General features: G+C 56.1%; 1 protein-coding gene across 1 annotated transcript; it reads right to left on the bottom strand.

The window, feature by feature from the left end:
* Window positions 1-702: 702 nt before the first annotated feature.
* Window positions 703-6331, bottom strand: KLK14 (kallikrein related peptidase 14). Its single transcript, XM_045578895.1, has 5 exons — window positions 6258-6331; window positions 5363-5534; window positions 1924-2177; window positions 1645-1781; window positions 703-1032 (listed from the first exon to the last, which is right to left on the bottom strand). Exons 1-5 carry the CDS (start codon window positions 6295-6297, stop codon window positions 880-882), a joined length of 756 nt encoding a protein of 251 aa, XP_045434851.1. The 5' UTR covers window positions 6298-6331; the 3' UTR covers window positions 703-879.
* Between the last annotated feature and the right edge of the window lie 6121 nt (window positions 6332-12452).

Genomic DNA, 12452 nt, shown 5'->3' with positions numbered 1-12452 from the left:
TTCCAGGAAACAGAGTTCCTCTCTGCCCTCGCTGCCCTGCGCCCTGGCAGTGCCTGCTCATGGGAAGTAGCAGTCCCGGCCGGGGGAGGGGCCGTCCTGCTCGGGGTCCCACTGCAGTGTGGGGGCCTCCCCCGGTGGAGGGGGGTGTGGTAGGGCCCCAGGGAACACCCAGAAGTCCACAGGCATCCCGTTCGGCCAGCCAGGGGCTGAGCTGTGCACATGGGAGCTGCTGTGTGCATATGTGTTGGATGAGCTCAATGAATAGAGGAGCGGAATCTGGGATTATTCCACTTTAATTATTATTATTATTCATCTGGTTTTCAGAGACTCTGAACGTTTTGAACACTGCCTTCTTCTTCGAATATGCTGCCAAGTGTGGTGCCTTCATGCTCCCGCCTCTGTGTCGAGGGTGATGATGCGGTGGGGGTGGGGAGAGAACATCTGAGGGACCTCAGAGCTAGGTGATAGGACCAGGATGCTGGGGGCCTGGACTCCAAATAAATAGAATAATGCCTGGGTCCGAGGGAGGAGGGGCTGGAGGCCTGGACCCCTGGGTCTGAGGGAGGAGGGGCTGGGGCCTGGGCTCCTGGGTCTGAGGGAGGAGGGGCTGGGGGCCTGGACCCCTGGGTCTGAGGGAGGAAGGGCTGGGGGCCTGCACTCCTGGGTCTGAGGGAGGAGGGGCTGGGCTCCTGCACCCCTGGGTCTGAGGGAGGAGGGACTGGGAGCCTGGACCCCTGGGTCTGAGGGAGGAGGGCCTGGGGGCCTGGACCCCTGGGTCTGAGAGAGGAGGGCTGGGGGGCCAAGGAGCCGTTGGTCTGGCGTGGCGAGAGCAGGTCTGGGCAGCGGTCTGGCACTGATATTCCCTCACACGGGCGGCGATCATGTGCTCTGAATGGTTTGATGGATCCAGTCGTAGTACTTGCAGAGGTTGGTGTAGACGCCAGGGTAGCCAGGCAGGGCACAGCGCTCCATCCCCCAGGACACCAGGCCCTGGAGCTTCCCTTTGCACACCAGGGGTCCCCCGGAGTCTCCCTGAGCGGGAGAGACCCCGATGGAGGCACCCGAGGACAGATGGACATGGACACGTGCATGGAGCAGCCAGAGGCAGAGACGGGGAGGCACACAGCTGAGACGGGGGTGAGGATGGGGGCTGGGGGAAGACTGCAGACATAGCCCCAGGGTTGGGCCCCTACCTTCCCTCTTTGGTCCCTGCTGACTCTGGGCCAAATGGAGCCCCCCTTCGTCTTAGCTCTGCCTCTAGAAAACTGTGTGGCTCCTCACATACCCCTGTCTCTGGAGCCGTGTCCCGGGGATGGCGTGAGAGGCCTGGAGACCCTGAGCTCAGATCCCCAGGTGTGCATGCATGATCCGGACAACCAGAGCAGCGACCAGAGCTACGTGCAGGCACGGCTCCACGCTCTTTCCAGGGACAACTGCTCTACGCGGTGCTACCTCCTCTCGACAGAGGAGGAAACTGAGGCACAGAGAGATTAGGTCCGACGTGAGGGCTCCCAGCTAGGAGGCCGCCTGCCTATCCCAATCTCTCAAGGTCTTGGATGCTCCTGAGATGCTTTTGCATTGAGATCGTGGCCCCAAGCCATCTCCCTGCCCACCTCCCTCCCCGGCTCTCACCCTGGGCCTCACCTGACAAGAGTCCTTCCCGCCTTCCGGAGTTCCTGCGCAGACCATGCCGGGGGTGATTGCTCCCCGGTAGGCCTGCTCACATTGCTGACGGGAGGTGATGTTGATGTTCACACACTGCAGAGAGTTGGGGTACCTGGCTGGGGAGGCACTGAATGATCAGGGCGTGGGTCTACCGGCCAGTAGGACCCTGGAATGTGGGGACCCGCCGCTGCCTCCTCCTCCCTCGGACCCGGAGCCCAGCCCCCAGTCCGCTCCTTTCCAGGGCGCGGGAGTCCTCACCGATGGGGCTGGACGTGGTGCCCCAGCCGGACACGCGGCACGGCGTCTGCGGGTTGGCGCAGGTCCTGGCCACGGGGATGGGCCGCACCGCACGCCCCAGTCGGGCCGGCTGCTGCAACCGCAGCAGCAGCAGGTCGTTGTCGTGGGTCCGGGCGTTGTACTGGGGGTGTGGCACCTTCTGGACCACCCGCAGCACCTGCTGGGTGGCCTCTCGCCTCTGCAGGTTATGCTTGCCCAGGGCGACCCGAAGGATCCTGGCCCGTGACCCACGAGAGGAACACTGATCACGATGTGACCGGGAGACACCGCCCCATGCTCCAGCCCCTCGCCCTCTACCCAGGGGGCTGGGCATTGGCTGGGTATATTCTTCCTCGCCCCAGGCCCGTCCTCCCCCTCCTCTGGTGAGCCTGGGGTGCCAGGTGATGGGTGGGAATTCTCGGCCGGGGCCAGGTTCTATGCTTTGTGTTCTATGCCAGACTCTGGGCTACGGCTCTAGGCTCTCCATCAGAACAGACGTTCTGGATTAGGCTCCAGGGAGCCTCCTCCCCGGGTCTAGCCTGGCCTCTGGGTTCCTGACTTTTTGTATGTTGGAATCTAAGCTAGGACTGGGTTTCTAGGTGGAGTGTGGGTGGTGACATCCTTTTTTAAATAAATAAATATATATATATATATATATATAATGGATTTTTTTACAGAGAGGAAGGGAGAGAGATAGTTAGAAACATTGATGACAGAGAGTCATCGATCAGCTGCCTCCTGCACGCCCCCACTGGGGATGTGCCCGCAACCAAGGTCCATGCCCTTGACCGGAATTGAACCTGGGACCCTTGTGTCCGCAGGCCAACACTCCATCCACTGAGCCAAACCAGTTTTGGTGGCATCCTTTCTAGATACTGGTAGGGCGGGCTGAGGGTTCTGTTTTGAGCTCCGCACGACAGCTTGAATCTGGGTTCTGGATGTTGATTTGAGCTTTCAGTTTTGGGGTAGGGGGAGGATGCTCTACGGACCGATGGATTAAGACCTAAGCTGTGGCCCTAGCTGGTTTGGCTCAGTGGATGAGAGCATAGGCCTGTGGAATGAAGGGTCTTGGGTTCAATTCCTGTCAAGGGCACATGCCCGGGATGTGGGCTAGATCCTCAGTAGAGAGAGTGCAAGAGGCAGCCAGTCAATGATTCTCTCTTATCATTGATGTTCTCTTTCTCTCTGAAATCAATAAAAATATATTTTTTAAAAAAGACCCGATGCCGCCAGGACCGGTTTGGCTCAGTGGATAGAGTGTCGGCCTGCGGACTGAAAGGTCCTGGGTCCGATTCCGGTCAAGGGCATGTACCTTGGTTGCAGTAGGGGGTGTGCAAGAGGCAACTGATCGATGATTCTCTCTCATCGATGTTTCTAACTCTCTATCCCTCTCTCTTCTTCTCTGTGAAAAATCAATAAAATATATTAAAAAAAAAAAAAAAAAAAAAAAGACCCGATGCCAAAGCTGGTTTGGCTCAGTGGATAGAGCGTCGGTCTGGGGACTGAGGGGTCCCTGGTTCGATTCTGGTCAGGGGCATGTACATTGGTTGTGGGCACATCCCCAGTGGGGAGTGTGCAGGAGGCAGCTGGTCGATGTTTCTCTCTCAACGATGTTTCTAGCTCTCCATTCCTCTCCTTTCTTCTCTGTAAAAAAATCAAATATATATATATATATATATATATATATATATATATATATATATATATATATGTTTTTTTTTTTTTAAGAAGAAGACTTGAGCTATGGATTCTGGACATTGCTATGATCTCTAGTTTCTAGGTTGAGTTTTGGATTCTTGCTTCAGCTCTGGCTTATGAGCTGGGTTTTGGATGATGGTTGGAGCTCTGTGCTGCCAGTTGGGCTCAGGGTTCTAGAATGAGCTCCTGGATCCAATGAGTTTCTAAATGCTGGTTTGCATTCTGAGCTTCACATTCTAGGCTCTGGGCTGAGTCCTGCCCTCTGGGTTCCACAGGGAACCTCTGTGTACGGCATTGGGCCTGGTTCGTAGGCAGTTGGACGAAAACCTCTCGTTTGGGACCTGGGTTCTAGGTTCATGTGCTTAGAGGGCTAATGCGTTACTGCGAGGGGCTTCAGAGTATGGTCTGAATTCTGGGGTCTAGACGCTGCATTGGGGTCTGGGTTCTAGGCTGCTCCATGGGGAGCTGTAGCCTAAGACTCTGGACTAAACATGGGATCCAGAATGGGCCCCAGGTCCTGCTTCTATCTACCATACCCTCTGAGCTGCATGTCCCAGGTCTAGGTGGGGTTTCTGGATTGAGAGCTGGATAGTAGGCTCTGAACCAGACTTCGGATTCTAGGCGGTGTTCTCTCTGATTGGGGGGCCTGGGTTCCTAAAAGGTAGATTGTGCCCCAAATTCAACCACCCACCTAGCATGGGCCCCTAACCTCGGTCTCTCTGTGGGCCCCGGCCTCCAGATGGATCTTGAGATCATACAGTGGATTCCAGGTTCTGGGGGAAGGGATGCCTCCACGCTGGTGTACAGGGGGATTCTAAACTCTCCTTCTTCTTTCAGATCCTACACTGAGTTCAAGATTTGTGCTGGATTCTGTCTGTGGAGCTGTGTCTGTGGTTCTAGGCTCTTCTCCGACTAAAACCGGGACGTCTGGTCACTAGGGACTGTCCTGCCAAAACCACGTCCCGGTTTTGGCAAGACAGTCCCTATTTTTTTTAAAATATATATTTTTTTATTGATTTTTTACAGAGAGGAAGGGAGAGAGATAGAGAGCTAGAAACGTTGATGAGAGAGAAACACCGACCAGCTGCCTCTTGCACACCCCCTACCGGGGATGTGCCCGAAACCAATGTACATGCCCTTGACCAGAATCGAACCTGGGACCTTTCAGTCCGCAGACCGACACTCTATCCACTGAGCCAAACCGTTTTCGGCAGACAGTCCCTATTTTTAACAATTTGTCCCGTGTCCCGCAGCGTTTCCAAAAAAGTCCCGATTTTTGGAAAGAAGAATCTTTCCAAAAATTGGGGCTTTATTTATTTATTTATTTATTAAATTATTATCTCTGTACATATATCATTGCCCCCCCCCCCGCATACATGCCCTCCCTCCCCAGAGTTTTGTGTCCATTGGTTGTACTTAAATGCACGTATACAAGTCCTTCGGTTGATCTCTTATCTTCCTCAGATCTCCCTACCCTCCCCGCTGTAAAAATCTGGACTTTTTAAAACGCATCGGGACACGGGACGAATTGTTAAAAATCATGACTCTCCCGCCAAAAGTAGGACGTCTGGTCACCTTACTCTAGACTCCCCTCCCCACCCCCCCACCCCCCAACCTGGACCCAGCTACCACGTTGGGTTCTGGTTCTGAGCTGAGCTCTGGGCCTCCAAATGGGAGGTCACTTGGCAGAAGTGTAGGGGTGGGGGGGGAGGGTGCCACTCACGGGCGGGAGCAGTGAGCGGCTGTGATGACCCACTGGTCGGACAGCAGGGCCCCTCCACAGTGAAAGCTGCGGGTGACACCCACCAGCAGGGCCGCCTGCCACGGCTGGGAGTGCTGGATGCAGGAGTAGCCGCCAATTATTTTGTTCTCATCCTCTTGGCTCTGGACCATGGCTGGGAGCAGGCAGGGGTGGGGTGGGAAGAGCAGGTGAGCCGACGTCCTCCCTCCCGCCCCCAGCAAGCCAGGATCTTCTGGACCCAACTCCCCCCCTTCCGCCCCCCACTTTCTATACTTAATCCTTGACCCACCGCCTCTGTCAACCCCGCCCACGGGACCTCCTTGTCTGCTCCAACACAATAGGGAGCTTACGGGCCCCATCCCCACGGTCTCACCCAGGGCCTGGCTGTGTCTTCTGCTCTCCACAGCATCCTCCCGCAAACACGCTCTATCTCAAGACACCCCTCACTCCTCCCCTAAAACATTCAATGAGCTCCCTGTCCCGTCCCCAAATGTCCCACTCAATGTGGCCACCCCCTCTCCTCCCCCGCCTCCCCCCCCACCCCCCGTCCCGCGATCTCTCCCCACACCTACTCCGTGCTCCACACCACATCCCCACCACGAGCCTGCCACCCCATCGCCACCCCCACCAGCACTTGGGGGCACCCTGTGCCCTCCTTTCTTGGATGACCCCCAAAAAAAACCTTGGGATATCACCCCAAGTCAGCAGTACTCGGGCCCCCTGCTCCATCCCTCGGCCTGGGTTTCCAAGCGACAGCCCCAGTCTGTCTCCTCCTCACTGGTCACCCAAGAGCATCTTGGTCCCCAGCGCCCTTTGCCCCTCCTTTCTCAGCATCTCCAGGGCACCTCCTACCCGGGACCCCATTTGCTTCTCTTACCCAGAGCCAGGATCTGAAGTGAGGCCAGCAGGAGGAGCATTCTGGGGACTCGGGGTGTGGGTTTCTGGCAAAAACAGAGAAAGTGAGAGAGAAGGACCAGAGGCTGAGGGTCAGAGAGACAACGAGACCCTTCCTCAGAGACGTGAATCCGGGGTCCTCGGCAGCTGGGAGGGAGGGAGGATTCTGACCAAGGAGCACCACGTCCGTCCGGCCTTGATGTCTTCCCGGGAGGAGGAAGTGGGGATGGTGCCTCACCTTCCTGTCACTCCGTAGATCCTTTTATCCCTGGTCTGGGCAGTTGGCCCTGCCCAACCTTCCCCCTTCTCCCCCCAACCTGCCCTCCTCCTCCTGACGTTTTATTAATTGCTCAGTTCCCATTCCAAGACTCCCGGGTGCCCTCTCCTCCCTCCCTCTCTGGCCAGAAAAGCAGCCACAATTGTTGAGGCGAACCTGCCCGCCTGCCCGTAAAGGTGTTAGAGTCTGGAAGAGGTCCAGGGCAGGGACCCGGGGCAGGGCGGATGGGGGGAGGGTGGAGGGGGGCTCCGAGGGAGGGGCTGGGAGGGGCTGGGAGAGGGAGGGACAGAGGCTGGAGAGGTCTGTGAAGGTGGACAGGGAAAAAGAGGTGAGACAAATACAGGCCCTGAGAGAAGTGGGAGAGGCAGAGAGAGGAGAGAGACAGAGACAGGGGAGGCAGATGGAAAAAGACGAGGTGGGGTGGGAAGGGGAGAGAGAGAGAGAGAGAGAGAGAGAGAGAGAGAGAGAGAGAGAGAGAGATTGATTCATGGAGCGGTCCCTGTGGAAAAGCTGAGCGAGAAGCAGAGAGAACAGGGAAGGCCCCAGCTGGTTTGGCTCAGTGGATAGAGCATTGGCCTGTGGACTGAAGGGTCCCAGGTTCAATTCCAGTCAAGGCATGTACCTGGTTGTGGGCACATCCCCAGTAGGGGGTGTGCAGGAGGCAGCTGATGGATGTTTCTGTCTCATCAATGTTTTTAACTCTCTATCCTCTCCCTTCCTCTCTGTAGAAAACTTCAATGAAATATATTAAAATAAAATAAAAAAGAACAGGGAAGAAGGTGCAGACACAATAGGAAGAGACACAAAGGAAAGAGAGAAGAGGGGTCCCCCGCCCCCAAACACACACACACACACACACACACACACACACACACACACACACAGGTGCTGAGCGGTAAAGCAGCGATGATGGGGGGTGGGCATGCAGAAAGATCCCGGAAGGATAAGGCAAGACCAGGCAGGTGAGAGGGACAGATGCCAGACAGGTGGTGGGGATGTGAGCAGAGGGAGCAGTGGAAGGTGACACAGCAGAGGGAGAGGCGGGGGTGGGGGTGTGTGTGTAGGGGGGAACTGGCAGGGGTGGGAGGTGCAGGAGACACCCATGCTTCCTCACTCTGTGGTCCTCACAGTCCTGGGCAATGAGGGAGCAGGGTCCCGGGCAGGGGAGACAGGGACGGGAGGCCCGGTGCAGAGCCAGATGCACAGGAAGCGATGGGGACTCAGACGGAGGGGGACAGGGACCCAGAGAGACCCGGGGAGACAGCGGGGAGATGAGGGAAGGTCCAGGAAGCCCGAGGTGGGGCCCTGGGTTGGGGGAACCCATCCTGATGGGGAGGGGGAGCGGGGCCTCCCTGCCCAGCCCCTCCCCCAGCCTCTTAAAGTCCCTAATGACTGCAATTTGTCCCCAGCCTAAGCAGCCCGCCCTGACCCACACGCGGTGACTCAGGAGGCAGCCTCTCTGTTTTCTCCCTCCCTCCCTCCCTCGTCCGCCCCCAAACCACTTTCCCGCCTGTGCCCAGGCTGCCCCAGCTGAGCCTGCCTCTGCCTGCACCTGGGACCTGCCCTGCTCAGGTGCTGCCTGGGGATGCTCATGCCCACCTGGGCCCCCGTGCATGTTTGCTCCCCCACCCCCACCCCAACAAGCTGGCCTCCGGGGAGGGGGTGCCCTGCTTGGTGCTGAAGGCCTTGGCTCGGGCCCTGGTGACACAGGAGAGCCAGATGCTGGGCTAAAACACAGACCCGCCAAAGCCGGTTTGGCTCAGTGGATGGAGTCCCAGGTTCGATTCCGATCAAGGGCATGTACCTTGGTTGTGGGCACATCCCCAGTAGGGGGTGTGCAGGAGGCAGCTGGTCAATGTTTCTAGCTCTCTATCCTCTCTTCCTCTATGTAAAAAATCAATAAAATATATATATATATATTTTTTAAAAATAACAAGCAAGCAGGGAGGAGGGCAGGGTTAGGGAAGTCCTGATGAGAGCAACTTCGAACAATGGCTTAAAGGTCACTGGGGAGTGAGCCGTGGGGGTCTCTGGGGGAAGATTGTCCGGGGCTGAGGCCTTGAGCTGGGAGAAGGAGTCCCGGTGTGTGTCTGAGGACCAGAGGGGAGGCCTGTGTCACTGGGGCAGGAAAAAAAAAAAAAAAAAGTAAGGGCAGTGAGATTATGGCAATTCTGGGCTCCCTGAGACAGGTGCTATCCTGTCCCCATTTTACAGACAGAGAAACTGAGGCTGCGAGAGGGGACATGGCTTGTCCAAGGTCATCCAGCTGGTAGAGATACAGGAGAACGCATGCAAACTCCGGGACCAGCTGAACCTCTGCTTCACTCTTTGAATCTCTGGTGATGATGAGAGGAGTCGGTTCCCATTTGAGCACTGATTTTTATGCCAGAATTGTTTTATTTTGGGGGGTGGGCATGGTGGGGGGAGAGCTTAAAATACAGATAGTTATTTTCTTTTTTTTAAGAAATGTATTGTGCCGAAACCGGTTTGGCTCAGTGGATAGAGCGTCGGCCTGCGGATTGAAGGGTCCCAGGTTTGATTCTGGTCAAGGGCATGTACATTGGTTGTGGGCACATCCCCAGTAGAGGGTGTGCAAGAGGCAGCTGGTTGATGTTTCTCTCTCATCAACGTTTCTAGCTCTCTATCTCTTTCCCTTCCTCTCTGTAAAAAAAAAAAATAATAATCAATAAAATATATTTTAAAAATAAAAATAAAAAATGTACTGAATTTTTTTTTTTTTTCAGAGAGGAAGGGAGAAGGATAAAGAGTTAGAAACATCGATGAGAGAGCAACACCAACTAGCTGCCTCCTGCACATACACACCCCTCCCCCCTGGGGATGTGCCTGCAACCAAAGTCCATGCCCTTGACCGGAATCGAACCCGAGACCCTTGAGTCCACAGGCCCATGCTCTATTCACTAAGCCACACCTGTCAGGGCCCGATGGTTATTTTTCTCATCGTGATGGAGGCCAGAAGTCCAAGTTCAAGGTGTGTCCCAGGTTGGGTTTCTCCTGAGGCTTCTCTCCTCGGCTTGTAGACGGCCCCCTTCCCCATGTGGCCACAGGGTGCTGGTCCCAGTCTGCACATCTCTGTCCCACGCTGTCACTGTCTTAATGCTACTTTTTTTTTTTTTTTTTTTGGTATGTTCACTCCCTGAGCCCTTCCCATGGTCCCCGTGAGAAAGGGACTCTTGTTCTCCTCCGTGCACTGAGGAGGAAGCGGAGGAGTCACCCACCCAAGGTTACACAACCAGCTCCGAGGTGGCACCAGGATCCGAGGAGGAACCCCTGTGCAGAACTAACAACCCCAGGGCGTGAGGTGCCCAGGACAAAGGGGCAGATGGTGCAATGGTGAGAGTGGGGGGATTCGCCCCAGACAGCAGCCCCACAGACACCACCCCTACCATTGTTCCAGGAAGGAAGGAAGGAAGAAGGAAGGAGGAAAGGGCGGCTGGGTGGCAGGTGGGGGTGTGGGTCAGGTGGTGCAGGAAGGGGAGGGAGGGCCTGCTGGGCTGCTTTTGTTTTCTCCCTGGGAGATAGGAAGACCAGGAGCCAGTTGCATCTCCTCAGACGCCTGGGCAGATGGGGGTAGGGGGCAGGAGGGGGGGGGGGTGCTGACTGTAGAGAAGATGCCGAGAATGGACAAAGGAGCCAGCTGATCAGTTGGTTGATTTTTTAAAAAAGTATATTTTATTGATTTTTTTTCACAGAGAGGAAGAGAGAGGGATAGAGAGCTAGAAACATGGATCAGCTGCCTCCTTCACACCCCCTACTGGAGATGTACCCACAACCAAGGTACATGTCCTTGACCGGAATCGAACCTGGGACCCTTCAGTCCGCAAGCCGACGCTCTATCCACTGAGCCAAACAAGTTTTGGCCAGTTGGTTGATTTAAAAAAAATTTTTTTTTTTTTATTGATTTCAGAGAGGAAGGGAGAGGGAGTGAAAGACAGAAACATCAATTATGAGAGAGAATTACTGATCAGCTGCCTCCTGCACGACCCCCACTGGGAATGAAGCCTGCAATCGGGGCATCTGCCCCTGACCAGAATCGAACCCTGGAACCTTCAGTCCACAGGCCGATGCTCTATCCGCTGATCTAAACCAGTTTAGGCCAGTTGGTTGATTTTGTTGTTGTTTTTTCTCCAGCAAAGAACAGGCAGATCTAGGACTGTGTGGTGCTGAGACAGGGAAGCTGAGGATTGGGGGAGGGTAGGAGGGAGGGAGAAAGACGGGGCCCCGGGAGGGGGTCACTAAGGGGTGGACTGCCGGGCGGAGGAAGTGGGGACAGAAGGGGCTCGGAGGGGCGGCTGGATGAGAAGGGTCAGGGCGCCTCTGAGGTGGAGAAACAGGTACAACCGACCGAGCCACCCACAGCCCCGGGAGGCTGTGGTCAGGGAGTGGGAGGTGGGATTTGGTGGTTTCAGAGGCGGAGCCCTTCCGCATGGCAATAGGGGCCGGGAGTGGCCGTGAGAACGGGTGATAGCCGCCCGAGGTGGTCTCCAGCCAATGTGGACGTAGGGATGCTTCCCCAAAACCAGGGGTTCAGCGCTCGGGTCCTGGGCGTCAGCGGAGGCCCGTTCGCCTCCATCTCCAGTGATAACAAAAGCCTAAAGCCCAGGCAGGCTGCCAAAGGGCTTGATGTAGATCATCGCACATAATCCTGGCAAACAAACAGCTTCCCGAGGCTGGAGACTCTCATCAGCACGTGCGCGACGGAACCGAGACCACTGGGCTGCTGAGGACAGTGCCATCTGGCTTTCTTTATTTCTTTTTAAAATATATATATATATATATATATTTTATTGATTTTTTTTTTTTTTTTTACAGAGATGGAGGGAGAGGGATAGAGAATTAGAAACATTGATGAGAGAGAATCATCGATCAGCTGCCTTCTGCACACTCCCCTCTGGGGATGTGCCCGCAACCAAGGTACATGCCCTTGACCGGAATTGAATCTGGGACCCTTCAGTCCGCAGGCCGACGCTCTATCCACTGAGCCAGACCGATTTCGGCCCATCTGACTGTCATGGTGGTCCATTGGAGGCCCCAGCCTGGGAAAACACGGCGTGAGGGCTGATGAAGGGTGTCTGCAAGGTGCACCCAGACCCTCGACTGACCTCTGCACGTTTTCTGTGGACAGCTTCCCTAGTCCCGCCCATGTGCGGTGTGTCTGGTGTCTCTGGCCAGATTCCCCCGTCAGCCCCGTGACACAGCGCAGGCAGACGCACTCCCCTCCGATGGGCGAGGAAACAGAGAAATGTGTTGCCCAGCGGGGCCTGGTGAGCCGGTGGGGGGAGCTGGGGTTCGAACCCCAGCCCGTATGTCTCGATGACTCTCTCTCTCTCTGCCGCTGACCTCATGTGTCTCTTGGTTACCCACACGTCTCTCTGAGCCAACACCTGTGTCTGCTACGTGCCAGGCGGCATCTGTGGGCACACCTGATGCCAAATCAACAGCCGACAACCATCTCTGCCTCACCCCCTCCTCCCTCCGTGGCTGCGCCCCACTTGTTTTTGTTCATGCTCCATGGTTTCTCCCCCCCCCCCCCCCGGTGAGTGAGTTACAACATCCTCTTCCCCCTGGCTCTGGCCCAAAACCCGGGAGTGGTCCTGGATCCCTCCCTCGCTCCCACCTGCCACGTGGACAAGTCCAGTCGCCGGGGCTGCAAAGCAGATGGCGGGCCGCCAGCTTGCCTCCTGCCACCAGCTCTCATGCGAGCTGCCCGTCTCTCTCTCCTTGGACGGGCACAGCGGCATCCAGCTCGGTCTGGCTGCTTCTGCATCCAGTCCCTGTCCCCGCCTCCCCCCACCCCCAACCCCTACCCCACACCAAATCGATGTGTCTATGTATTTATATACTAGAGGCCCAGTGCATGAAATTTGTGCATGGGTGTGTGTG

Source organism: Pipistrellus kuhlii, unplaced genomic scaffold (genome assembly GCF_014108245.1).
Source record: "Pipistrellus kuhlii isolate mPipKuh1 unplaced genomic scaffold, mPipKuh1.p scaffold_m20_p_108, whole genome shotgun sequence".
NCBI lineage: Eukaryota > Metazoa > Chordata > Mammalia > Chiroptera > Vespertilionidae > Pipistrellus > Pipistrellus kuhlii.
This window is presented reverse-complemented; position numbering and strand designations above follow the sequence as displayed.

Excerpts from the sequence above, each read along its gene's own strand:
- KLK14 (XM_045578895.1), bottom strand. The coding sequence starts at position 6,297 with ATGCTCCTCCTGCTGGCCTCACTTCAGATCCTGGCTCTGG. Across the intron at positions 2,178-5,362 it reads GCCGCTCACTGCTCCCGCCC|GATCCTTCGGGTCGCCCTGG; the intron begins GTGAGTGGCACC and ends GTCACGGGCCAG. Across the intron at positions 1,033-1,644 it reads GCGGGAAGGACTCTTGTCAG|GGAGACTCCGGGGGACCCCT; the intron begins GTGAGGCCCAGG and ends TCTCCCGCTCAG.